Source organism: Lepisosteus platostomus, chromosome 3 (genome assembly GCF_059453375.1).
Source record: "Lepisosteus platostomus isolate fLepPlt1 chromosome 3, fLepPlt1.hap1, whole genome shotgun sequence".
In the NCBI taxonomy this organism is placed as follows: Eukaryota; Metazoa; Chordata; class Actinopteri; order Semionotiformes; family Lepisosteidae; genus Lepisosteus; species Lepisosteus platostomus.
The window spans coordinates 12742751-12770322 of record NC_142613.1 but is presented as its reverse complement, the minus strand read 5'-3'; the positions used below and the strand labels follow the sequence as shown (position 1 = coordinate 12770322).

The 27572-nt window shown below is 50.1% G+C and overlaps 1 protein-coding gene across 6 annotated transcripts; it reads right to left on the bottom strand.

Annotated features, from left to right (window-relative positions):
* Window positions 1-768: 768 nt before the first annotated feature.
* Window positions 769-26785, bottom strand: acsl2 (acyl-CoA synthetase long chain family member 2). Of its 6 annotated transcripts, none has more exons than XM_088624529.1 (21): window positions 26634-26785; window positions 17323-17545; window positions 16384-16498; window positions 15629-15693; window positions 15397-15498; window positions 14368-14467; window positions 13648-13826; window positions 13316-13348; window positions 11514-11565; window positions 11234-11307; window positions 11051-11128; window positions 10677-10811; window positions 10337-10471; window positions 9840-9935; window positions 7883-7955; window positions 6845-6933; window positions 6348-6464; window positions 4955-5098; window positions 3887-3988; window positions 3409-3480; window positions 769-3119 (listed from the first exon to the last, which is right to left on the bottom strand). In XM_088624529.1, the coding sequence occupies exons 2-21, from the start codon at window positions 17533-17535 to the stop codon at window positions 2979-2981; spliced, it is 2115 nt and encodes a 704-aa protein (XP_088480655.1). In that variant the 5' UTR covers window positions 17536-17545; window positions 26634-26785; the 3' UTR covers window positions 769-2978. The 6 variants fall into 6 exon arrangements, with proteins under 6 accessions (XP_088480655.1, XP_088480656.1, XP_088480658.1 ...); XM_088624530.1 differs by lacking the exon at window positions 26634-26785 and adding an exon at window positions 21225-22665; XM_088624532.1 differs by lacking the exon at window positions 26634-26785 and adding an exon at window positions 21242-22665.
* Between the last annotated feature and the right edge of the window lie 787 nt (window positions 26786-27572).

The following is a 27572-nucleotide window of genomic DNA, read 5'->3' as shown; positions in this document are numbered from 1 at the left end:
AATAGTTCAAAGTGCATCATGGCAATCGACGTGATTCAATTAGCGTTTACCCCTCTTTTTGCACATTTCGGAGTTCAAGTGCCTAGGGCCCACGAACACCAAAATCCGACCCTGTACTTAATTCACAATGTCCGAGTACAGGACACGAAATCCACCTCTTCAAACTAGACCGAAGACGGACTGTCCAGTCCGCGTCCTGGAGGTCCGATATATCACCAGGCGGTAGTTTCACGCCAGCACAGCTCTTAACACGTTAAACCAGCTGGTTACCGGATTAACCGAACCGAACCGGGTTCTCCCAACTCGTACAGGCGCTCCTGCATTCAAGAAACCCCAGAGCCTGCGGGGACACCTCCCGTCCGGGACCTGACCCGGACTGGACAGCACTGTGCAAGTGATTTTATTTCTATAACGTATATATATGAAACCATCAGTATTGATCGGATGAGTAGAATGGCGGCTACATGACGTTGAACTATCATTCAATACTGGTTCGAAAATCTTTTAACATTAGAATATCCTAGTATGCTTGGAATAAAACATTCATGATACGTTTATAAATGTTATATTTATAAACGTGTACTCAACGATAGTATTTTCTGTTTTGTTTTAAGTAGAAAACACGTCGAGCCAAAACCGCAGCAGCTGGTGGCGTGACGTACAATTTATTTTACATCGTAGTAGTGCCTTCTTGCGGTGCAATGGGAGAACTACAGCCACGGCTTGGCCATGGCGAATCTTGTAAAAAACAGTACTCAAACCAAAATACAGATTTGTCTACGTGAATGACACTTTTTATTCGTTTTTTTATCATTCAATTAACGTCAAGAGGCACAGAAAAGTGTACAGTTGCCGCAGAAAGTAACGCCCTGGTAACGTAATGCGTTCAATGGGCTAAAAACCCTGATTTGTAACTTACTGCACGCTCTTATGTTCCGTCAACAGAGAGAGAAAGGGGTCTGGTTTCCGAAGGTGTTTTATCTAACTCTGTGTTAGGGGGGAAAAAAAACTTTTATTAAACTCCAGATCAAGAAAAAACAGTCCCTACGGTCTGCAGGATTAGTGTACAGCTTGCCTCTCCTCTCAGTATTTACAGCATAAGGCGCTGCTCACCAGCTCATTTACAAGCCACGCATTATACAGGCTGACACTGCTGTTAGGGTTATGTGGGCACCTGCTGGTTAACTACATTTGCTCCATTACCTACAGATTTATCTTCTCGTGAGTTTCTGGGGCCTGTGAAAATGAGAGATGGCTTCTGCTGTGTTATCATCCCGTCCCTCCCCAGCAGTGAGATACCCCCCCCCCCCCAAAAAAAAAACTGTGGGGAGCAGGCCAAGTACTGGCCTCGTTTCCCCAAACAGCTTCTGTAACTGAGGTGGCCCATCGAGCTTGAACTTGTGTCTCTAACCCTGACAAAGAGACCCATCGAGACTCAAGCCACATCTGGAGTCACCCCCCCCCACACACACAGATCTATCGCTGGGGGACAGACGGGGCACTAGGAGTGCCCTTGTTGGGGAGCCCTACTGGATTAATGGGTAGAGGTACTCTCTCCGCGATCCAGACCTCATACGTCCCGGGAGGCCGGGTCTGGGATTGCTCAGAGGAGGGATTCGTCAGCCAGGAGGCCGTCTCGGCTCCTACTGAAACAGACAGCTGCCGCGGGCTAGCGGCGGTGTGAGAGAGGGCGGAGCCGCTCACTTGCACGGAGCCGATTGGCTGTCGGGGTGGGCGGAGTCCGGAGGGCCCGTCTGCACCTCCTCGTTTCCCCCCCCCCCCGTGGGACGGGGGTCGACGCTCTGGGACGAGAGGGGGTGGGCATCAAATGAGAAAAGCCGACAATTCTATTCTTTCAAAGATGAGACTAGGGTGCTGCGCATCGGGGCTTGGGGACAGCGGGACTCCCCGTTGCCAGTCCTGGAGGAGAAACGGTCCAGCAGGTTCTGGAAGGCTCTCAGAACCACGACCAGCCCAAGCCCTCAGGAAGAGGGCTGAGTGTTCGCTCTCCTGCACTGAGGCTAAAGATCCCGCTGAAACACTCTGCTGAACCGTTGCCCTTGAGGAGTGTACAGATCAGTGGCCAGACACTATCGGCCAACGGTCAGAGCAGCTACCACTGGAAGGGAAAGGAGGAGACCTTGGTGTGGAGCAAGGCACTGTCCGCTGCTGGTGTCCAGGATACTTGAATCAGTAGCGTTCAGGTATCCAGCACTACTGTGACAACTTCAACTGTCCCCTGCATACCAGCTCAGGATCAGCTAAAACAGGGGCACGGTCTGGGCATCTGCAAAGGGTTACACAGTTACTGTTCGCCTTACGTCAATAGAGCCTGTATGAAATCTGATTAGGTTTTGAATTTATGGTGGAACCTCATTTTTGCCTTTCATAGCATGTAGCATTGGGGGGTTGTCCTAATCTGTCCGCACTGTGGTTTTTCTGTCATACAGATCATTACACTGTACCTGAACTACACAAAGCACTCCTGAGAAGCAGCTTCAGTGAGAGGGTGACAGGGGTGTCCAGTCTTGGTCCTGGAGGGCTGGTGTGTATATGGGATTTCCAGTCTCTTAAAGCAGCAGCAACCTGTAGAGCTGGGAGAAGCTGGCGAACTGGTCCAGTTGAGCCAGTAATGGGCTGATTCAGGACTTTAAGAGCCAGAGTGGAATGAAGTCCTGCAGACACACCAGTTGTCCAGCTCCAGGACCAGGACTGGACAGCTCCACTCTGTGATGTTCCACAGCATTCCCATGATCCCATGCTGCAGAATGGAGGCCTGTTAAAACAACAGGCAGCCACAGCGAAAGCAAAGCTACAGCATAAATACAACATTCTAGTGAGAGATTCGCCACAGTGAGAGTTCCCAAGGATAACAGCGCGGATTGCGGAAGTGGTGGTGCCCCCTCCCGGACGGCGAGTGGTCAGTGCTCCGTGGACAGTTTGAGTTGGGTCAGGTGGTCTACGGGCGCGGAGAGAGCCTACACTGCCGTCTTGGCGTACAGCTGGCGGATCTGCTCCTGGAAGGCGCGGCGGATGTCGACGCGGCGAGTCTTCAGCGTGGGCGTCAGGAGACCATTAGAGACGCTGAACATCTCCGGGTGCAGGTACAGGTCCTTCACCTGAGAGACAGGGAGGAAGAGGAGTGAGAGGGTGCAGGGAGGAGGAGGAGAGAGACAGGGTGCAGGGAGGAGGAGAAGGAGAGAGACAGGGTCCAGGGAGGAGGAGAAGGAGAGAGACAGGGTCCAGGGAGGAGGAGGAGGAAGAGCAGGGAGGCCAGAGAGAAAAGGCAGTCGCTGTATCCCCCAGGAGAAGGGACAAGCAGTGAGAGAGAAGCCTGTGAGACATAGTGAGAATGGGACAGGACTCCCACCAGAGAGGGGCCTCGGAGACAGACCCTGTGCCACACACCTGCTCGAACGACTTCAGACCGGCCTCCTTCCCAATCACCGTCATGTCCTCCAGCACAGCTTTCTTCACATCCTGAGGGGCGACAACGAGACGCAGAGTCACCCAGTTAGGGTGTGGAGTACCCCGAGGGGATAGGAGCACTGAGGGGGAGGGCAGGGGGGCAAACCGAAAGACACACAGGGGTGCATTCTCGAGAACTGCTCTAACAGAAAGAAATTTGGTGGGGTGATTTTTGTTTAATTTATTTGCTACTTATGCGAGTTCAAAACCCTCTGACCACATGGTGAGGTGCATTATGACATCTTCAAAAGGTATTGAATTCACCCAATTTTGTCTTTTGAGATGTGAAACCCCCATTCTGTGTGTTATTGTTTAGCTATACTTATATACAACAAAAAAAGTTAAAAAGACAAACACACATCCACACGTGGCCTGAAGTGATATTGTGTGCTGTGCAGGGAGCTAGACGTTTGTTTACCGGATTCCTGCAGAGCTCCTCGTAAGATCCCACAATGCCCCTCTCTCTAGCCCAGTCAGTGAACACTTCCGGGTCAGGCACCACAATGCCAACCAGGTGAGACTGGGGACAGGAAGCACAGAGAAGGAACTGTGATTGATTTGCTTTAGAAGTCATATTACTGTATAGGAGACTTTTACTATACTAAATCCTCATTTAATGTTATTTTATGTTGTTCCTTTGATTTTTTTTTATCTGTATTACTGCTTCATCTTATGCCATGTTTTGCCAGATTTCTCAGGCTCTATGGTTTAAGGTGTTTGTATTAAGAGGAGAACTTTGGCTGGTAATGGAGGAGATTTACATATCGGAAACTCTCCTCAGTTGTTTGCTCTGCTGTTCACCTTGCAAAACCCATTTAAAAAGATTTGAACCAGAAAGGTGTTCCAATTTTAGCATTAGCATGGGTGCCAGTAATTGTACTGTTAGTACTGGTGCCAGCATGAGCTTTAGTTGCCTCAGTCTTACTCCTGACAATAACAGTACCAGTAATGATGTTATCATCAATACTAAGAGTTTCAGTATCAACATTCATAGTGGCCGATCTAACAGTAGTATCATCACAGTCAGAGTGAGTCTGTGTGCAGGCTGTAGTGTTTGAACTAGTGCCAGCACAGGCTATGTCATTCCTTACCACTGAAATCCCAAGTCCAGTTAATCCTCCAGTAAGTAATTGAGCCACCAAGGGACAATTCATAAGATAAAGTATGGATTTGCTCCTAGACCAGTCGATGGCCATGTAGGAAGAGCCAAGATGAATGTGCAAGTTGTCTGTAAGCATGCCTGTGTGCCCAGGAGCGGATCACCGTTGGTGAACGCGAGGATGCCTGTGAGCGGATCTCCGTTGGTGAACACGAGTGCCCGCGAGCAGATCCCCGTCGGTGAACACGAGCATGTGCTCACATGTGTCCAGGATCCGTTAGTGAAAGCGAGTGTTCATGAGCATATCTGTGTCCCTGTTAGAGAAAATGAGTAAGTGCGTTGTTGTGTATGTGTGTGAGCGTGACAGTGCACGCTCGAGCTGCATACCTGCAGGCTGTCCCCGTGCACAAACACCTGCAGCACAGGGGCGCTGCGAATGTAGACGTTCTCGATCTTCTCGGGCGCAATGTACTCTCCCTGGGAAAGCTTGAAAATGTGCTTCTTCCTGTCAATGATCTGCAGGGCACCGTTCTGAGAGAGGGAGAATTTAACCCATGAGACTGTCCACGTTTCACTCAGGATTCCTCCTGTGGTCATTACCTGTGATGTACGCTAGGCACTGCTGTGTCTGTGATGAGATAAAACACCAGGATCTGGAGTTGAGAGTTACTGGGAAAGTGTGTTTAATGAGTCTGTCAGTAAGTAAATCATTCTGAATGTCTCTCAGTCCTTCAGTGAGTCAGTCTGTTCTTCCTTCTGTCAGTGAGTTGGTCGGTGGGTCACTCTCTTGGCCAGTCTGTCCGTCAGTCTGCTGGTCTATCATTGGGTCAGCCTGTTGGTCAGTCTGTCCTTCAGTGGGTCAGTCTGCTGGTCCATCACTGGATTCGTCGGTGGGTCGGTCAGTGGGTCAGTCTGTCTTTCAGTGGATCAGTCTGTAGATAAGTCTGTTCTAGGTTTTGAGTTTTAGGCAAGTCTGTCCTTCACTCAGTCATTCTGCCTGGTGGGTCTTGTCAGTGGGTCAGCCTGTCCATCAGTCATTCAGCCTGGTGGGTCTGTCAGTGGGTCAGCCTGTCCACCAGTCATTCAGCCTGGTGGGTCTTGTCAGTGGGTCAGCCTGTCCACCAGTCATTCAGCCTGGTGGGTCTGTCAGTGGGTCAGCCTGTCCACCAGTCATTCAGCCTGGTGGGTCTGTCAGTGGGTCAGCCTGTCCACCAGTCATTCAGCCTGGTGGGTCTGTCAGTGGGTCAGCCTGTCCACCAGTCATTCAGCCTGGTGGGTCTTGTCAGTGGGTCAGCCTGTCCACCAGTCATTCAGCCTGGTGGGTCTTGTCAGTGGGTCAGCCTGTCCACCAGTCATTCAGCCTGGTGGGTCTGTCAGTGGGTCAGCCTGTCCATCAGTCATTCAGCCTGGTGGGTCTTGTCAGTGGGTCAGCCTGTCCATCAGTCATTCAGCCTGGTGGGTCAGTCTGTCCATCAGTCATTCAGCCTGGTGGGTCTGTCAGTGGGTCAGCCTGTCCTTCAGTCATTCAGCCTGGTGGGTCTGTCAGTGGGTCAGTCTGTCCATCAGTCATTCAGGCTGGTGGGTCTGTCAGTGGGTCAGTCTGTCCTTCAGTCATTCAGCCTGGTGGGTCTGTCAGTGGGTCAGCCTGTCCACCAGTCATTCAGCCTGGTGGGTCTGTCAGTGGGTCAGTCTGTCCTTCAGTCATTCAGCCTGGTGGGTCTGTCAGTGGGTCAGTCTGTCCTTCAGTGGGTCAAGCAGTGGGTCAGCCAGTATTTCTTACCGGGAGCCACTTGCCGACGTCCCCGGTGTGCAGCCAGCCCTCGGGGTCCAGCGCCTCTGCTGTGCGTTCGGGGTCACGGAGATAGCCTCTGAACACACTGTGGCCCTTGATACAGATCTAGACAGAGGGCGCTTTCTTACTGTTCCACCTGCACGAGAGCCCATTCACAGCTTCCCTGCCTGAATTGTCCCTGGCACTCTGGCACTCTTGCCCTCAATCCCAAGTGGTCCTCTTTCTGTAGGGGGCGCTGGATCTGGGCCTCCAGCAAACAAGTCAATAAACTATTGGACAGTAAGACCTACTAAAGTAGCTCCAGTACTGTGTCATTTTCTCTCAGAACAACTGATCCCTCTTTAAACACGAGGAGCTTGTCTGAGTAAGGTTGTGATCTTATCACTTGGATTGAGATAAGCTCAGAGTACAGTTCCCTTTTGCTTATTAACTTTTCCCTTTTGCCCACATCCTTTTCCTGTGTCTTCCTTCTCTCTATCTCTCACCTCTCCTTCTCCATTGTGGGAGTAGTAGCTCATCTCAGGGATGTCAGTGACCTTCACCATAGCACACGGTAGTGGGGCTCCAACGTGACCTGGAATACAGACAGAGCTGAGACAGAGACAGACACGCAGAGGCGCGCAGACAGACAGAGACAGACACGCAGAGGCGCGCAGACAGACAGAGACAGACACGCAGAGGCGCGCAGACAGACAGAGACAGGCATGCAGACGGACAGAGAGACAGAGACAGGCATGCAGACGGACAGAGAGACAGAGACAGGCACGCACAGGCATAAAAACAGATCGACAGAGACAGACGCACAGAGAGACAGAGAGACAGAGATGCGCATCGGGACAGAGAGACAGACAAAGACAAGCAGATGAACACCTGAGACAGACAGATAGCACAAATGGACATAAATTGATACAAAGGCATATAAGGAAGATACTGTATGGTACAGAACAGACAGAAAAGTGTAGATTGAAAATAATTGAATGAAGTTCTGCCATAATAACTGCAGCAAATATAAGGATGATCCTGTTCTAGGTTCTTAGTTTTAGGCAAGACACTATCTGGTACATCGAGAAGGAGAGTAGAGCCTGTGGTTGGAGTGTTGAAAAGTTTATTAACCAGAGGGAATCATATATTTTAGAACATTCTCATGTGTCATCAAGACTTCAAGTGCAGTTTTAGAAATGGATTTTCTCTTTGTACCTTTTTTACAGGTGACTCTGAGATAGCATGAAACACGACCCAAAGTAATTCTGCATGTTTTGATGGAGTTATTTTTTATTCTTCATTCTGATCGAATCAAAGGCTCAGGAGCACTTTCAAGATCACTTTGACTTCACCGTCATTCCAGGAAATAAGGGACAGGAGATTTTTATTTCAAAATTAACTTCTACTTGAAATGACAATTCCCTGACGCCTGAGGCTAAACAGTGCTGAGTACCCAGAGGAGTGACATTTTTCACTATGGGTCCTGTCACACAAAGAGACACAGGAAGCTTCAATAACACAGCTCCCTGCCCTGCTCTCACCTGCGGTCCAGTCTCCTGGCATGGAGAATGTGCAGCCAGCTGTGCACTCTGTCTGCCCATAACCCTCGAAGATCTGCACAAGACAAGAGTTTACACACCCCCTGCTCTCACCCTACTCAGAGATGGATTTAGACAAGCAAAAACTGTAGGGTGGAAGACGGGGACAAAGCAGGAGAGGGCAGCACATTTTGTCAGAGGAGGAGAAAGGAGGGATTTTCTCATTTTGTCCACCTGAAAAAAATTCCCAGGAGGATCTAGGGCGCCTCGGAGTACCGAGACATCTCCAAACAGCACCTTATCTATTGACTCTAACCAGGAACACAAACTGACTGGGACTTTGACACTCCCCCCCTGACAGCGCTGTGAAGCTACACCCAGTGGTCAAAATATACTGATGGAAAAAAGAAACGCAACATTTTTTGGAATGAGAATACTATAGCTATAGCTTATGTACTTTCACAAAAAGTTGTCAATTTGTTTTAAGCCCTCTGAAAAGCAATACAGCTTGTGGGGTGAGGCATTGCAACTTTCCAATCACACGAAAGCTCGTTAGGTGCACTTTTACCCAACGAGGTCCTGGTGGAACTATGCCTGATCAGGTCACCTTTAAAAAGGCCTGAATTCAAAGCTTAGGTCACTGCAAGAAAAAGGCCAAGCAGTTTAGTCAGTTTTCTGTGCACTCCATAATGCCTTGAATGTCACCAGAAGCAAGGGAGTGGGCCATTGGCATGCTGCAGGCGCTATGGAGTAAGCCGCTCCACTGTGTCCTGACTGCAGAGAAGGTTTCAGTATGACCGCCCACGATCTGGTCGCCCTCGAGTGACCACACCAGAGCAGGACCGACACATCAGACTGGTCCATCTGAGAGATTGTTTCAGATCTGCCACCCGTACTACTGCTGAAACTGCCTGCAGACACAACGCCTGCATCAGTGACAGGACAGTGAGGCTCAATGCTGCTGGCCTTAGAGCAAGGTGACCTGTCAGAGCCCCTCTGCTCTCACCTCCTAGACGTCACATCCGATTGGCTTGGGCCAGACAGAGGCTGCGATGGACTCATCAGCAGTGGCATCAGGTCCTCTTCAGGGATGAGTCCCTCTTCAGCCTGTTCCACGCAGACGGGAGGGCCAGAGTGTGGAGGAGGAGGAGTTGCGTTTCTTTTTTCCCATCTAAACTGGCTAACATGTCCACCCCCCGACAGCTGTGAGAACAGCTGGAACAGGCTGTGGTGTGCAGTTCAACAGGTGCCTGCAATAGTTGTAGCCCAGACCATTTCCTTTCTCCCAGCAGGACTGGTTTCAGCTGAAGCTGTGATGAGGACAATGGTGTGTATTCGATGTGAATGCATATCCCACTGATTCCACAAACTGTCAACTGGATTGGAATCTGGAGATTGCTCAGACCAGGTAAGGTGATGGGTGTCTGTTTCATGCTCCTCAATTCAAATCAAGGCAAAGACAACATCCATACAAGAACTGAGAGGCTCATCAGGTTAGGGTTAGGTAGAATTAAGCATGTGATTTGGTCTATCACATAGACATCCTCAGTATTGCTGGTCTCCGCTTACATAGCTGGGTGGACTGGAGTAAAAGGAGTTAAACACCTCACTGAAGGGTACAACAGCAGTGTCTGCAGTGAGGACTCAAACCCGCAACATGTCAGTCAAAAGTCTGGAGGCTTGCCCACTACACTATGCCAACGCAACCACTAACACCTATCTGTTAATAAGAAACCTGTCATCCTTCTGTGAAGGATATCTCTTGCAAATAATTGCTGTCTGCATAATAAAGAAGAAACCACGTGTTTACACAGCTGGGAACTTGTACATCTCCAGTGAGCATCTTATCTGGTGAAAGAGATGCACACTAGATCCCAGCAGAGGGACGATGGAAGGGATTGAGGAGGGTGAGGAAGAAAGGCAGACAGAAAAAGAGAGAGATGTGAGGGAACATTCTCACCAGGCAGCCCAGCGTGGCGCGGAGGAAGGAGAGGACGGTGGGGGAGATGGGTGCCGACGCCGTCAGGATGAACCGCAGATTCCCGCCCAGACTGGCCTGGATGGACACACGACTGTAACTTGCAGAGTACAGGCATGAACACTGTCTGGCCATGGTGCTATCCTGCGGACTAAAGTGTGATGAATGCTCCAGCTGTCTGCTTTAATGATGACACGACCTCCTCTGAGCTTTGTCTCCTTGGTATGAGTCTGCAGCCCAGTGATTCGTTCCCACAGCACAGGCGATCAGCCAATCAGCTGCTTCAGGTGGCCCATTGGGCCCATCGGACTCTAAGCAGCCACTGTGGACTCTGCTCCATGAGGAGGTCTTCACAAAAGCCTGTGAATCAAATCTTTGCTGCTCTGTGTTCTTCGCATTTCACGTTCGTTGTGCTTTTGTTTTGGCATATCGGTGAGCAGTAAGTGTGTTTTGACTTCTTAAGAAGGCTGCAGACCGACCTGGATCTTGTTGAAGATCAGCCTGTCCCAGACGCTGTTGTTCCGCACCACCCCGCTGCTCAGCTCGGCCTGCTTCCTCCTCACGGCGTAGTGCAGCAGTGCTCGCTTCAGAGGGGAGCTCACCGAGGCCAGGATCTGGCACACACATACACAACACGGTCCGTCAACAGCTCTGCCAATCAGTCCATCGGTGTGCCAGTCAGCCAGCCCGGGTCCCAGCTGGTTAGCGAACAATCAGTCAGTTACAGCCTCACATTTCCAATGTGCAATCATCTCAGGACCCTACCAGTGAGTGTGCCAGTCAGTGTACCCATCAGTCAGGCAGCGTTCACAGGCTCACCTTGTCATAGATGCGGTTGAGAAGTCTGGGCACCACAGGAAAGAAGGTGGGCCGCAGGGTCTTGATGTCATCCATCAGCAGGGAAAGGTCTCCCTGATAGAAGCCCACTCTCGCACCATGGCAGAACATCGACACCTGAGACAGAGAGAGGGGAAGGAGAGGAGATCAAGCCATTCAGCCCCTGAGGGATCAGCAGTCTTCTTCTTATGTTGAGTCTTATTGTCTTCATACTCTTGAACGACAGTCAAAAGGAGGGATAATGGGATGGAAGAGTTGCTCGTGGGGACACGCAGTGTGACCATTGGTCCAACAGCAGAATTGTGCACATCACACAACTGCAGTGCACCGTGGGTAGATGCAGCCAGGGTCCTTACCTGGATCATGCGCTCAAACATGTGAGCCAGCGGCAGGTAGGATATGGAGATGTCCTCCTGGCGGATGACAAATGATCCCTGGAGGGGAGAGAGATACACTGGGGAGTGAGCCCTTCACAAGCTGCCTGGGCATCTGAGATGCCTGAAGAATGGTGTAGACTGAGAGGAGCCAGAGAGACTTACTTCCAGGATCTTGATGACAGAGGAGGTGTTGGAAGCAATATTACCATGAGTGATCATGGCTCCCTTGGGCTTCCCTAAGAGACAGACAGAGTTCGGTATAGGATCCTGTGCCAGGGAAGACATGTACTCATCCCCAACAGAAACTGTTTACCCATTTACTTAATCTATGTAGTCTCACACCCACACTCCACACACCCTCCTCCATCCCCTCTCCAAACACACACACCCACACAAGTACAGGCATGGCTGGCCTGGCTGCGAGTCCCACCCTGGGCCATACCTGTGGTACCGCTGGTGAAGCACACCACTGCCAGGTCCTCCGGCTTGGGTGGCTGCAAGAGAGACAGATGGGCACACACAATGACGCACACTGCCAGGTACACAGACACACATACACACACACACACACACACACACACACAGACACACAATGATAGAGACACATGGGCACACACACAGGCACACTGAGGAAGTGACACACTGGCACCTGGAGAGACGTAGATATTGTAACGCAACGGGGGCTCAGGCGGGCGCCCTTGCCGCATTAGGTCGGCCCCCCACCGTCGGGGGCTCGAACCCGGGACTCCCACGTCTCTCTGCAGCGACCCAGCCCCGTGAGCTAAAGAGAGATCTCTTTACAGCCCAGTAGCTGTAGTCCTGCTATCACAGGGAAGGGCGGTGACATCTCCTGCTCTGGTACGCCGGCTCTTACACAGTGCCTGTCGGCCGTAAGCGTTACACTATGTAGTGACACACACATGATACACAGAAGGACAGTGACACGCAGACAGAGAGAGAATGGTACACACAATAACAACCCAGTCACTCAATGCTGCAGATCAGAACTGCACTTTTCATTTGAGCACACAATTTCTGTTCTTTGCTAATTAAAAACATTCTGAAGGAACTAACAGATCAGTGCTTTATCTAGCAGTTCTTATCATGCTAGAAAGTCCACAGTACCACATCCATCTTCACAAATGTATATTGCTCCATCCTGCTACTGCCATTACAAGAATGTTTTCACAGCTAAGAGCCCCCCACTCCCCCAGCTCCGTTTGACAGCTATTATGATCTGTCTAGGTGTCAGGATTTCAAAGCTTTTCATGCAGCTGGAAGGAGATGAAACGCACCTGTTTAAAGCTTTTAGTCACAGCAATAATTATGCCTTTTTAGGTGTGGAAACCATGTTGAAATTAAACATGTCACTCAAGAAAAGGACTGAAAGGAAGCCATTCAGAAACATCTGTTATCTGGCACAGCTCTGCTTGTCAGCCCATCTGTTTCTTATTCTTGCACAGCCATACATGTCGGAGGGAAGGCACAGCTCAGCAGATAGAAGTGCAGGCTCTCAGGAGCCTGACGAGACACAGATGTTGCCCTGATAAAGTCAACCGAGGATCCAGAGCTGTCCAGCTCATCGACTCCTGCAATGCTGCTTGGAGAATCTCTGCCTATTTGCTAACGATGGGGCTCAGTGACAGAAAGACACCTGAGGGTACTAGTCAAGCCCTTCAGAGATCCCGTAATTAAAGTAAGAGTTGACTTCCGGGGAAAACTGTGCTATTTCCACAGAGATCAAACTGGCTGAGCTCAATTTAGGAAAAACAAGAGAAGCTGCTCTACACAAAGGGTGGTAGATGCCTGTGACAAGCTACGTACTCAGCTGCACTATTGCACTTGATTCACAGTGACCCTTTAGGAACAGCTGGCTGAGGTACCAGGAGGGAAATGAGCTGGTCATGTCTGTAACCTTGTGTTCCTAACAGCAGGAGACTACAGACTCCAGATCTCCTTCACACAGCTGGGGAAACGAGCAGCGACTTGAACAGAAGTCAGAATCTCGCCATTTCTTGTCACTGTGTTCCCTCCCATCTGAGCAAACCAACCATCCTGTCATTCTAAAAACCCATCACCAAACTCTCTCTCTCTCTCTCTCTCTCTCTGCCTCCACTTCTCATTCCATCGCTCTCCTCTTTTTCTGTCTGGAAAACCAGCTGGCAACCACATGTCTCTCTGATTCCTCCTCCACCACATCCGTCTTCATGCTGGAGGGACGAAGACCCAGAGGGAGAGACTCACCACAGGCTCCCTGAGATTCTGTCGCCCCAGCTCCTGTAACAAAGCAGTGACAGATGATCGCGCTGGCAAAGGTCATACACTAGCTGTACCGCTTCCCATAAGAAGAAGATCTAGAAGAGATTACAACCAAACACAGCCGAAAGGAGCTGGAGTCACCACCCAGCTTTGTCTGATAGATTACTGTAGATGTACTGTAGTTAGACCTAACAGAAGAAGTAACTGTGCCTGAAGATCAATGTTTAATGGGTTTGTGTGGCTGTTGAAGAAAGACTGATTAATACAACAAGAGTGACAGGACAAAGAATCACGAGGACACACTCTCTCTGACTCACCATCAGCTCGCTGAACTGCAGTATCTCTATGCCACACTTCTTAGCTCTCTCCAGCAGGGCGGCGCTGCAGGGCGTCATCAGCACAATGCTGCCCAGCAAAGGTGCCAGGGTCTGCTCCTTATGGGATAACAGAGACTCCGCCTTCTCTGGCTTGTCACAGATCACCATGGTGATCTCAGCTGAAGGTGTGGCCAGACAGAGGAGTCAGTGTGAGAAACTGCATATTGTATATTGTACAGTAAATCTATATGGTTTTTAATATTCTATTCACCACTATACCACTCAGTAATGTATTGAGCTTTTTTGTCCTCTTGCCAGTAAAGCTCATTAATTGTGCTATGCTAATAACTGTATTATATGACATTTTCTTTGTTTTAAGCAAAGTGGCCAAATTCAACACCATTCCCACTGCTGACTTTAACATCATTGATTGGTCAATTACTAAAAATAATTAAAAACAGCAATTCATTAAATAGGTTGCAGACTGACAGCAAACAGCTGTTTCATTTCCTAGCAGCTCCCCATTTGCAAAAGAGTGCATCTGAATCCAGCAACAATATTAACAATGATCTTCTGCAATTTAGAGTAAATCCCAACTGAACAATCGATTAGATCACGTTCAATGGACTTCGGTCACAACAGGAACTCCCAGACCCTTGTTTTCTGACGCTGTGTTTACTGACAGGTGTGTCATGTTCTGCATCAGAGTGGCGTTCTCACCAATGTTGAGGATGTGTACCATGGCCTCCTGCCCCAGGGTGTCATACAGTGGGACAACAGCCATGGAGAAAGAGTAACAAGCCAGCTCCGCAATCACCCACTGTGGACAGTAGGGGGAGACACAGAGTTTATCATCACACACTAACTCAGAACAACACATGGTCTTTCAGCTCTCTGCACTTCTCTTTCCCCCTCCCTTTGTCTCTAAACCCTGGCACAGTATGACCTACCATGGGTGCCAAACCCTGCAACTCACAACTGGCAGCCCACTGAAGCTAAGCAGGTGTGAGCCTGGTCAGTACCTGGAGGGGAGACCTCCTGGGAAAAACTAAGGTTGCTGCTGGAAGAGGTGTTAGTGGGGCCAGCAGAGGGCGCTCACCCTGCGGTCCATGTGGGTCTTAATGCCCCAGTATAGTGACGGGGACACTAAACTGTAAAACAGGCACCGTCCTTCGTTGGCCTTTACCAATCATGGCTTCCTAATAATCCCCATCTATGAATTGGCTACATCACTCTGCTCTCCTCCCCACTGATAGCTAATGTGTGTGTTCTGGCGCACTATGGCTGCCGTCGCATCATCCAGGTGGGGCTGCACATTGGTGGTGGTGGAGGGGAGTCCCCATTACCTGTAAAGCGTTTTGAGTGGAGTGTCCAGAAAAGTGCTATATAAGTGTAAGCAATTATTATTATTATTATTATTATTATTATTATTATTATTATTATTAACCCAGTGTCACTGTTGCTGCCTGTTCTACAGTTGCTTCCCCCCTCCCCCCCCCCCATCTCCCTTAACTCTCTTCATAAAATGTCAAAACGAATACCCCCTGTTGCCACTAGGGGGAGACATAGGCACAGTCTCAACCTCCTTGTTGCTTTATGTTCCCTAACATTTTAGCACATATACTCATTACAACGAGTTTATCTTTTTGACAAGATTTGTCACAACTAAAGAGTTTCTTTTCCCAGGCAGAACTATCCAATTGTACAATATATTTTTTTTTTAATTCCAGTTCCAGATAGAAAGGTTACCTCTGGCCTGTTCTGAGCAAAGATGCCGATGAACTGCTGAGGGTTGGGCTGACAGCCTCGCGCCAACAGCCCTGAGCCCAGGGCCTGTGCCTGCTCACACACCTGACACACAGAGAGAGGAAACACTGTCACTGTGCCACAGCCACGTGCGATCACAGCTCTCACACATCTCAGCGTTGGGAAGAGAGAGAGCAGCCACTTTAACAGACAGGCAGCACAGCCCCACACTCACCTCTCTGTAGGAGATCCACTTGTACGGCTCACTGGGCTTCCTGAACCCCAGACACGGTCCGTCCCCTGGACACACACAGTCAGACACAGCTCGGCTCAGCACAGAACAGCACAAGAGAGAGCACTATCGCACGGCACGGCACAGGATAGCACCATAACAGAGCACAATTCAGCACGGCAGGGCTTGGCACAGGACAGCACAGATTGACACAAGAGCAGGGCTTGGTACAGAGGGTACAGCACAACAGAAAACAGTACAGGATGACTTGTCACAGTACAGCACAGCGTGGCACAGTGCCTTATGGTCCGGCTCAGTACATCACAGAAGAATAACTGCTACAGCAGAGAACGCAGCACAGTGCAGAATAACTTCGCTGAATCATTCTTCACCCTATATTCCATCCAGCTCCAGTCCAGAGCAGTTTTGGCCCCTAAATCAGGAGTAAAACTGATGATAATAGGTAACAGCCATCACTTTGAATTTTTTAGCTGATGTCACTTATGACGGATCAGTGACACAAGAAAGAAATCCTCCTTTTGTTGAAAACACGCACATTGTTTACTCGGTACTTCCTACTCATCCATCAGCAAATTTGAACATCAGATCTTCTCTACCTGGAGCTGGGATGAAAATATTCTGGCAGGAATAAATACTCCCAGCACAGAGCTGCACAAAGCACTTCATGAAATACCAGGCAGTGAAGCACAAGACTGCAGGCTGTTACAAAGTGCAGCTCTGCACGGTCCGTCACTAACCTGAGACTCGAAGCCCTCTCTGGAACATCTCGTAGGCCGTCCTCGTGTCCTCATAATAGAACTCCAGCAGCATCTCGTCCTGCAGCAGTGCCGAGCGCCGACAGCTAGGGTCCCCCTGAAACAAGCCGCACAGACCTCAGGAACACACACCCGAAGCCCTGAAACATCCGACACAAAGGCCAAAGCGCAGCAGTATTCCTTCTAAAACCTCCAGGCACGGATGTCTGAGATCTGTCAGTTGGCGCTTGACCTGCCACATTGAGCTAGGTTACCTCATCTGCACCCCTAGAACGGTTTTGGACCGCTGCCCACGAGAGAGGTGCAGATGCTCAGCAGGGCATCACTACAGCAGTACTCCTGGAGAATGCAGTCCAGGCAGATGTTTCCTCGGGCTCGGGAGTGTATTGGATCCTTACGATAACCTGCCAAGGTCCGCCAGCACTGTGAATGCAGGGTATGGTGGCCTTGTACAGTAGAGATCACTGCAAGACCAGACTAGCCACCCCTAAATTGACTGGAAATTCACTATTGTGATAATAATCCCTATTGTTCCACCTATTACACTGTGTTGAATTATTATTTTTTTTGCTCACAGGACCACATAAATACACCTTGCTCTCCCTTACCTTGTACGAGATCAGATCAGATCATTTTATTGGCTATTTACAATTTCTTGCATTAGGAATTTCTTTTTGTGTACCCCAGCTTGCTCTCCATGAGACACACAGACAGGGGAGAGAGAAGCTGGGGTCAGCCATTTATACGCCACCCCTGAAGCAGTTGGGGTTCGGGGCCTTGCTCAGGGGCGACAACAGAGTAGGATTCCTCTGCCGGCTACGGGATACAAACCGGGCACCTTCCAGTCACAGGCGCAGACCCTTAGCCACAGTGCCGCTGCTCCAGAACCGCTTTTCAGAATCAGCCCCCCTCCCCCCTCACCTGGACAGGTACGGACTGCGCGTGCAGGTCGCAGGGGGGCCGGATGGGCCGCGGCCGGGTAGCCAGCCAGTAGGCGGTGAGGGAGGCCAGGGCGCCCAGCCCCAGCAGGGAGGAGGGGGAGAGGGAGGGCAGAAGCCGGCGCAGCTCCTCCACGTCGGGCAGCCACACTCCTGCCCCGGAGCGCAGGGACCGCAGCCACTCCTGGAACTGCATGGAGCCGCCGCTGAGAGGGAGACCAAAAGGATGGGCCTTAAAAACTGCGCCGGTTTTCCACGACCCCCGCTGTTTTACCGGAGTTTTTTTTTTCCGCAACTGAATTTTTTCTTTTTGGCAAGGCCACCAACAAAAACAAGTTACAAAGGATTTCTAAAACATTCTTGTGTACATGTACTTGAAGATATCTTACAATGAATTCTCACGTATGTACATTTTCACTAGAAATACAAATGAAATCATTGACCACCATTCATTTCAATGGTATTAAAAACAAACCTATTGAGAAAAACAAAAAAAAACATATAAGATAAACAGATGAGCATAACAATATTGCTGTGATCTACCAGAGTCTTAATTTTCCATACTTTCATATTTCTATTTACTTGGGGGAAGAACTGTTCTGATACCTATGGTTACTACTGCTATTCTGCATCGAGATTTAAGTTATACTAATTGGTCGCATGGTCCCTCTACCTCGTCTGTAAACTGTGAAGTTTAAGACTAGACTGGGCTTTGACATTCCTCATAGGAGTGCGGAACTGACGACGGCAGACTGGGCTCAGTGGAGCCACCTAGCAGGCTCTCTCTGGTATTGCGCCACTGATAGAAAAGACTGGCTGTACTTGGAGAGAGTTTCATCCTGCCTTTTTAAATGAAAAAAAAAAACAAAAAAAAATCTATTTCCATGTTCTGTGATGGCATCATGTCAGTCATGCAGATGCTCTTTTTATACAGTTGCATGCAAATATTTGGGCACCCCTGGTCAAACTGCATGTTTCGCTGAACTTCTAAGCAAAAAGACGTTAACACCCCCTCTGCAGGGTACAAACCTAAACATGATGTATTGCTGCACATTTCAATGCACAATGTTATTTGCTGAATTTAACAGATTCACAGTGAATGTGGCATGTGCAAAAGTTTAGTCAGTGCTTAGCAACACCTCCATGCAGAAATCACAGCTGTTAAATGTTCTTTATACCCAGATAAGAGTCTTTCTGTTCTTGCGGTAGGAATCTTTTCCCACTCTTCCTTGCAGACCTCTACTAGCTCAGAAATATTCTAAGGTCTCCTTGCATGCAGTGCATATTTCCGATCGCCCCACAGATTTTCAATCAGATTCCAGTCTGGGGACTGTGAAGGCCGTTCCCCAGCCTTAATCTTTTGGTCCAGTAAGAGGTTCATGGTTGATTTTGTGGTATGTTTTGGATTGTTGTTTTGCTGAAATGATCCAACCTTTTTAGCTTCAATTTCTTCAGTGACTGTGGGACATCAACTTCTCGGATTTGTTGATGTATAGTCCAATCCATTCATCTTTCCACCCACGCAATATTTTCTGCGCCACTGGCTGCCACACCAACCCACAAAAAACATAACAAATCCATCCCATGCTTAGTCCACAGCACTTTATTCCAAAATGTTTCTGGCTTATCCAAGTGTTGTTTTGCATACTTCAGACCTTGCCTTTTCTGATGAGGTTGTAGGAAAGGTCCCCTTTTGACAGCTCTTCCATGCAGATCATTTTTGTGGGAGCCACACTGTACTGTGGGCCTGGGGACCACTGCCCCGCTGTCAGCTAAACCTTTCTGCAGGTCCACTGCAGCGATCTGTGGCTGCCCAAACTTTGCCACATGCCACATTTACTGACTTACTTTTTTTTCCAATTTATTAAATGAAGCAAATACAAAATTTTGCATGAAGATGTGCAGCAATGAGTCACGCTTAAGCTCGTACCCCGCAGAGGTTGTGTTAACTTCTTTTCGCTTAGAGATTCAGTGAAACAGGCGATTTGACCAGGCCTGCCCAGACCTTTGCATGCGAGTGTATCTGATTGTTTTCAGCTTGAGAGAGGTCAGGAAGATGTGTGGGTCTCGGGAGGGGGGTGCGGAGGGGGGAGGACTCTGATTGGCCGGGGGGGAACAGGCGCTGGGGTTACTGCTGGCTGCTCAGCCGCCACACAATGAGTGCCACCCTGGAGACACAGGCATTGTACTGAGCGGGAGGGGGAGGGAGAGAAGGGGCAGGAGAAGAATAACGATGGAGGAGAGCGAGCGAGCCAGGGACAGGAGTAAACAGAGAGAGGGAGGGAGGGGTGTGAGACAGGCCCAGCCGGGGTGGTGCGAGAGGGAGGACCAGCACGACATGTCGAACTCCGTCCGTCCCTCCGCTGGCGTTTTCCAGTCATGTCCGGCAGTCTGCTGCCCTGTCAGTGCTGGGCTCCCCCCAGGAAATACCGCCCATAGAAAACCATGTTCATCATGAGCAGACAAGACTACGGGGGGACCTGATTCAAGCATTCAAAATCCTCAAAGTCCACCGTGAAGCTACAGGTGGAAAGTGCGGGCGTTTAAAACAGAAGACACTTTACACAAAGGGGTGCGGGAGTGTGGAACAATCAACCTGCCGTGCTCTTGAAAGACGATACTCTGGCTTATTTTACAATACGGCTGGATGAGAACCTCAGATCAATTTACTAACCAAGCTAGCCAGACTGGCCGGAGGGCGTCCTTCCTCTCTTGCGTTGGAACAGTGAGAAGTGTATCCCATGGGGACCCAGGCAATACGACAGGAGTCTACCAGCTTACCGGTTCCTGCGGCCGATACCGCCGAGACAGCTCAACCCAGGTGATCAATTGCACCCGTGCCGCACGCTTAGTCGAGGGCATACAGTACCTGTCTAACCGGTGAGAGCCTGGAGATGGATCTCACACACTGTTTCAAACCAGCAGTAAGAACAGAGGGCATTGAGAGACGCTTGTCCTGGAGTAACCCCAGAGAGGGGGTGGGGGCAATGGGGGAGAGGGGGAGACAGGCCCGGCACTGTGACTGTGCCCTCCAGTGGCATGACAACCTGACAGGCTGCCAAGGAACTCCCGGCCACCCCCTGCCTCTTCCCCCTTCCTTCCTCCAGCAGCTCGGCTTCTCCCATCTTTCTGTGTCACTCCCCCTCTCTTGCTCTCTCCTTCAGTGTCCAGTCCACTGGGCTTCACTGGCCGGGCCGATGAGTTACAGTGTTGCCAAAGGAGATACAATTAACACACGTGTAGAGCAAAAACCTCTCACTGGACATTTACGTACTCATTAAAGACATCAAATCTTACTGTGGGACAGACTCGTTCTGGCAGGTGTGGGAATTTTGGGATTTGAGTTGTAATTTGGGAGAACAGTGTCTAATCCCACCGTATTTTTCGCAGTGGAGAACTGCATCTCTCTCTCCCTCTCCCAGCTGGAGCCCGTGAGACCTGTGCTCGCTTCCTCTCCTCCAATCACAGCTCTCCTCCCCTCCCCCAGTGACCTCTCACCCACTTACCCGCCCCCCCTCAACAGGGAGAATAAAGGGTGATGTCACCCTCCTAGTCACTCCACTCTCACAGACCCCCCCCACCCTGCTCTGGTAACTCTCTTCTCCCATTCAGATCCCTTCAAAGGTGAGCTGAGGCTCTGGCACCAGCAGCAGTGTCCCGAGGGAGACACAACAGAGTGGCAATTCAGCTCACACCCCGGGCCCCAGATCGACACACCCACAACAGGGCACACTAAGAACCGATCAAGCCTGCTCTCCCCCACTTCCACAGCACGTATTCTCACTCCCATTGGGATCTTCGAAATTCAGGTTCAAGAGCTTGGCACGCCCCATGTTTGACAGTATCGCCCGAGCAACAACTGTTAGTAAACATTCACAAACATACAGCACAATGACACAAACTGATCGTCTGAGCGGCTCCCTCGCTGCTCCTCGGGCTGTGACAGGAGATCACCCGCTGGGCGGCAGCTCTGTTGAGTCTCCAGACACGGTCCCGGCGTTTCTCAAGAAAGATGTCAACAAGAACGCAGGCCTACAGCCTGTCTGCCTGTAGAAGCCCTTAGAGTGTCACTGTCTCCCTGTCCTCGCCAAGGGGCCCACTATCCTGCAGCTACAGCTCTCCTGCTCTGCTTTTACAACACCAGCCTCCCTCTCCCTCCGAGCTACAGCTCTACGCCCCGCTTTCTGCGAAAACAGGTGTGTGGTTTTCCTCCCTGACATGCCAGGCAGGGCTGAGCCTGTCCTGAGGAATTTGTGATGGCCCTATTCTGCCTTGGGCTGGCAGATTCCTATGCTGGGTACTCCCTCTGCAGCGCCGTGCTGACTGAAGGATGTTTTTTTCTAGTGTTATTTATTAACCCTGAACATTTGAGATTTTTTAGCCAAGGTTTCTACCAAGGAAACCATGGTTTCTACCAAAAAAGAAAAAAAAAACCCACCAAATTAAAAGAAACCATTTAATCCCCCATTCTGGAGATTTCTGAGGCCGGGATTCATTTCCAAGAGTGCTGGCTAACTATCTCCTATTTCACAGCAGGATTTCCAGCTTCGGTGTGGGGTCCCCCCTTCTGCAAACCAGCGGTGTTGATCCCTTCTGCAGACAGAGAGGATCCCCCTCTCCCAACAGGCCAGAATCTGCCCATCCTGTATCCCAGTGGAGAAGACCGTGTGGCTGGCGTTCCGTCACTCCAAGTCAGAAAATCCCAAATTGCAGCAGTCTCCCACAGTGGCATTACAGCAAAGGACCTTTTGCACACAGTACTCTGTTCCACTACTGCACAGGGAACCAGATCTGCATTGCTGCTTCTTGAGCAAGAGAGTTTTGTGTAACAGGGTTTGAAGAGGATCACAGGCCTCTTAGGGTGACAACACTTCCCAGGGGTACTCAAATCCCCCTGCAGTGGGGGTACAGCCCTTTTAGCATGGCAGCGTTAATGTCTATGTGGGCCACTCAGGCACTCAGGATCAAAGATCAGGCCACACATAAGAAAAACGGAGCGCACTGTCATGTACTGTGGGCTGACACATGAGGGGCTTTCCGAAACCGAGACTAATGCAGACAAATCGCTCTTTTGAGGTGTACGGAATAATGCAGAGCTCTGACCAGCTCAACAGCCCATTTTCATCATACGATTTTGCCATTTGATTCAGAAATGGCTGTAATATCGACACTTCAGGACAGCACTGTGGATACACAAAGTGGAGGATTTCTGGGCGTTTCAGCAACACGGTTAAGATTTTGCATGCAGTGTCAAGGATCCATGTTTGATCCTGGACCCAGTGACCCCTTAAGTTTAATAAACCATATCATACAAAGGATAATAAAAAAAACAATTATAAAAACAACTAAAGGAACAATTGTAACAGTTCTCAAGGACTTACATACCTAGAACATAGTACTACTGTCCCTAGGTGATGTTAAATACTGATTCCTGTAGTATTATCCAGCTTTGATGCAGAGACAAAGGAAATGAGGCACAATAGGCATGATACGAAGCAGAAAACGGAGCAGACACAAACACGGCATTGGCTGATATAACTTGTGCGCACTGCACAGGGCATTTGATACAGGGACTCATGCTGACAGTTAGTGCTTCATACTGGGTTTGAGAAATCAGAAGGCAAGATGGGCAACTGCACTAGATTTGGGTGTGCTCGTTCACTTATGGCCAGCAGCTCTTTAGAATTGCTCTGTTCAGCTAAATATTCTGTAGAGGAAAACAAACTGGTTTACCAGACAAAACTGTAAATCTGATTACGGGGTGGCGGTGTTCAGCTGAGGAGGGTGCTTTCTGACCCAGAAACCTGGACGTGTCACAGAGGGCCGGGCTCAGCAGGGTACAGACACAGGGCTCACTGGCTGATCACTGCAAACACCCTCTTTCCTGCGCTGGGCAGGGGTGTCTCCACAACACCAAGGGCTGTTTAACAGCCCCTCTGTCCCAAGAACCGGGCACAGCTGGAGAGGGTAAGAAACAGCTCGAGTCTCTCCAGGCTAGCCCGACACACCAGTCAAGACCAAATTCTTTAATTCCAACGTTGAGGTGGGATTTCTTAAGACTTCTGATTCGTCACATGGCGGAGACAGGGCACAGGGTTCAGCTGAGCCAAAAGGATTTGGGAGAGTAGAGACACAGCCAGGGTACAGACAGAGAAGAGAAGGGGAGAGGTGGCTGATGAGTAGGGGTCAGGGTGCAGGGTTCGAGTACAGTCCCATCACTCTGTGCATCTTCACTGGATGGCCTACATTTACAGATGTCTGTAGCCATGCATATGTAAAAGTATTGCACACACAGTTTTATATACAGTAGATACAGTATATCTAGAGCACTACATAGGACCTGCACTACAGCACTGTGTTATAGAGCTGCCAGACAGGGAGGACTGGCGGATTGGCAGCCCAGTATGTGATCTCCTGTCACTATCAGAGAACCAGTGAGCCTCTCAAATATTTGTTTGTGTAAAACGTTGCAGGTGTTTTTGTTCATTCTTAGCAATTTGGTGAGTAATTCATCAGTTCTGCCCTTGAGAGAGAGTGAAAGAGATGGAGATAGGTCAGACGGAGGAAGACAGAGAATATGAAGGGGGTCCAACGGAGCAGAAGAGAGAGAATGAGAAGGGGGTCAGATTGCAGAAGAGAAAGAGAATGGGGCACTCAGGGCTTTCTACACAATAACAAGGCTTTTCAACATCAACCCACTGACAAGAATCAGGCTCCAAATATTTGATGGTGTAATCCAACCCATTGCCCTGAAAAGCAGCGACCAAAACTCCTACCACAAGGCCCTGCTGAGCCAAGAGCTGAGCCCAACAAAGAGCCCTCTGAGCCAGCTGGTCTTGAAGCTCACTGGCCCAAGCCACACCGACACCAGCCAGCCTCAGGACGGCACTGCTAGAATCAAGCACATCCCAGCACAGATCACACGGCAATATCTCACACACTGGGACACACGCACAAACACAACATAAACCCTAAACAGACAATACACTAGACGAATATTTGACCAAGATAAGAAACACCAAAAAGAAACAGACCCTGACGAAGTACAGGCTCAGTGACCAAAATCTGGCCATAGAGAGAGAGGACAGGCTGTGCTCCCACTGCCAGCGGGGAGAAATAGAGACAGAGATGCACTTCCTACTGCACTGTGACAAATATGAACTGGGATTAGAGAAACATTCTTCCCCAAATTTACACAGCTAATCCCAGGATTCCCACACCTGCCAGAATCGGAACAATTTCCAATCCTACTGGGAGAGGGAGGAGGGAACTCAGTTGAACCGGCAGCCCAGTATGTGATCCCCTGTCACAGCCTGAGGAGCAGTGAGTCTGTCTCCCAGTAATGCTCCGTATGCTTATATGTAAATGTCTTAGGATGTTATAAGCGTATTATATGCTTTGGTGATACTGAAATTCACCCGTCATGCCGATAAAGCCGTCTGACTGGAATCGAGTGAGGAGGGGTGAGAGGAGGCAGAGAGGGGTGGGGACACAGTGGTGGGAAGATGTTATGGGGGTTACGTGAAAGACAGAGGGAGGGGGAAGTGGGGAAGTGAAAGTGAGGTGGAGGCAGGGGGGTGAGACTCTCAATGGAGAGGGTGTTCTCGAGCCGTGCCTTCTTAACCAAGTGTGAATAACACGCTCACAATGACAGGCCGGGGGGCTGGAGGAAGGGGAAGAAGGGATGTTTCTCTCACAGCATCCAAGCGGGGTGAGGGATTAACTGTCTGCCTTCCCTGGGCTGCGTTCTGACGGCACACATCCGCATGGCCATCCACACGCCCAACGACGCTACGCGCAGCGGGCTGGCTAGGGCCCCGGGCCCCAGGCTGGAGGGTCATGGGTTCGAGTCCCTGATGGGGATCTGCCATTGTGCCCTTGAATAAGGTACTTTGCTCAGATTGCTCCAGTAAAGGCCCCGCTGCACAAATGGGTCTCCGGGGTGTCATTGTGGATGGGAACCTATTCTTGACTGACTTGTCTTGAACAACCGATCGGCGGTATGAGAGGAAACAGGTATTTTTCCACCTCTAAGCTGTGCAAAGACGTCCAGGCGGAGAATGGTGCCGAAACCGGACCTAGCTCTTCAGTCGTGGAAGTCGTATCCACCTCGCCGCGCTCAGAGGTCCGGCGCTTTCCGATGCTCCCGGGCGACTGCGGGGTTAATGCGCCGAGACGCAAACCAGACCGGTTCTGCCAACTTCGCAGGCGCGCAGAGCGCTGAATGGAGCCGCTCAGCCGCTGCACTGTCGCGTGTCGGGGCTCGGGACCTGCCTTCCCGCAGACAGGAGCTGTCCCAACTGCGGCTCACCTGCCGGGGGCTGTCAGCCTAGTCGCCCGGGGAAGCAAGCAGACTAGACACACAGACTTAACCTTCGCGTGAGGTGCCTTATCATTTATATACGAGCACTTTCACCAAGAAGGCCGTTTCATTACACTGTTATCTATAACCCCGCGTGTAGGGTTAAGAGGCAGAGGAAAAAATATCCCGAAGCGACAGCATGAACTTAATCAATACGTGTGACGTAACTCGAATTACCGTAACATTACGATTCACACACTTGACTCTCTTCAAATCCAAACTTAAAACTCTCCTTGTTACCAGGATCTCTGTCTGATTGCCCTACATTCCATCTGGATAAACCTGTATGCCCGATTTTTTCTTTTACTTCTTATAGTACTTTTTTTTTCTTTCTTTAATCACTCACTACAGCTTCTTTGGGTTTGGAAAAGTGCTTTAATAATAATAAAGCTGTAAAACTGTACTCCGTACGAAACTCCTTAACGTATATAAATCGTGGAGTGAGACCTGTTTACAGCAACAGCAGAGCAGGAAAGTGTAAACACCTGAGGGGTCCTGTGCGCTGGAGGGCAGGCGAGTCTCTCAGACAGCTGGGCTGCCTCACCCGGATTCCCGTTCTCCGTGAAGCCGATTGCCCACTCCAGGTGTCGCCCGGCAGCGATGATGCGGCGAGACACTTGATGCGACAAACTGCAGGTATATCTCGCTCACAAGCTCATCGACAGCTACGCGCCTCCTTGGCGCAACAAGTAACTTTTAAATCCCGTCTTTAGCCGTTCGCCGAGAACGACTGGTACAGAGCCGCGCACCCGAACGCATCACCGCACTATACGTGTCCGCGGACGCGGCGAAATGAGCTTGGCCGCACCGAACAAACTGCTGCTCCACGCTGGCCCGGCTTTTTACCGCCCGGCTCCTGTCGCTGCAGCAGCAACAACGAGGGGGTCCTCTCTCCAGCTCTGCGGGAACGGGGAAGGACGGCGGAGTCTTACCTGTCTGTGAGGAGTTGGTGACCCGCGTCTCGCCACAGCCTCCACAGCAAACTTCGCAGTGGAGATGGAATGAGCAGCCACCCGCTTCCACACAGAGTGGAGGGTCTCCCCGTACCCCGCCCCCATTGCCCACCCCCTCCCGGCCTTCCCTCCGTAGTCCTTCCCTGACGTCACTCTAGAGCCGCCTTCCCCGGCCCCATGCCCGTGCCTGGCGTCATAATCACAACGTCACCAGCTCACGACAACCTTTATTGGCATGACGTTGCACAGGTATTGCCAACGTATTTATATTGAATAGAACAGTATCACGCAATATTAGCGAAGTACGCAATAATATTGCAGTGCAACACACTATACACATCATAAAGTACAGACAGAACAGCACAGGCTGATAAGAGTGCAACATAGTGTAACAAAACGACTTTGTTCCCTCCTCCCTCTAGCACACACACTCCTCTGTCTGGACTGCACAGTGCCATGTGTAGTGTCGTTTTTCCTTGAGTAGTAATGTCCAGAGAGTGTCCACTCTCTGTCTCTATAGGCAGCAGCAGGCTGACACAGTGTGTCCACAGTTCGACTGTGGACAATATTAGAACAAAAATCACCACACCTAATAATAATAATAATAATTGCTTACACTTATATAGCGCTTTTCTGGCCACTCCACTCAAAGCACTTTACAGGTAATGGGGACTCCCCTCCACCACCACCAATGTGCAGCATCCTGGATGATGCGACGGCAGCCATAGTGTGCCAGTACACTCACCACATATCAGCTATCAGTGGGGAGGAGAGCAGAGTAATGAAGCCAATTCATAGAGGGGGATTATTAGGAGGCCATGATTGGTAAGGGCCAATGGGAAATTTGGCCAGGATGCCGGGGTTACACCCCTACTCTTTTCGAGAAACGCCCTGGGATTTTTTAATGACCACAGAGAG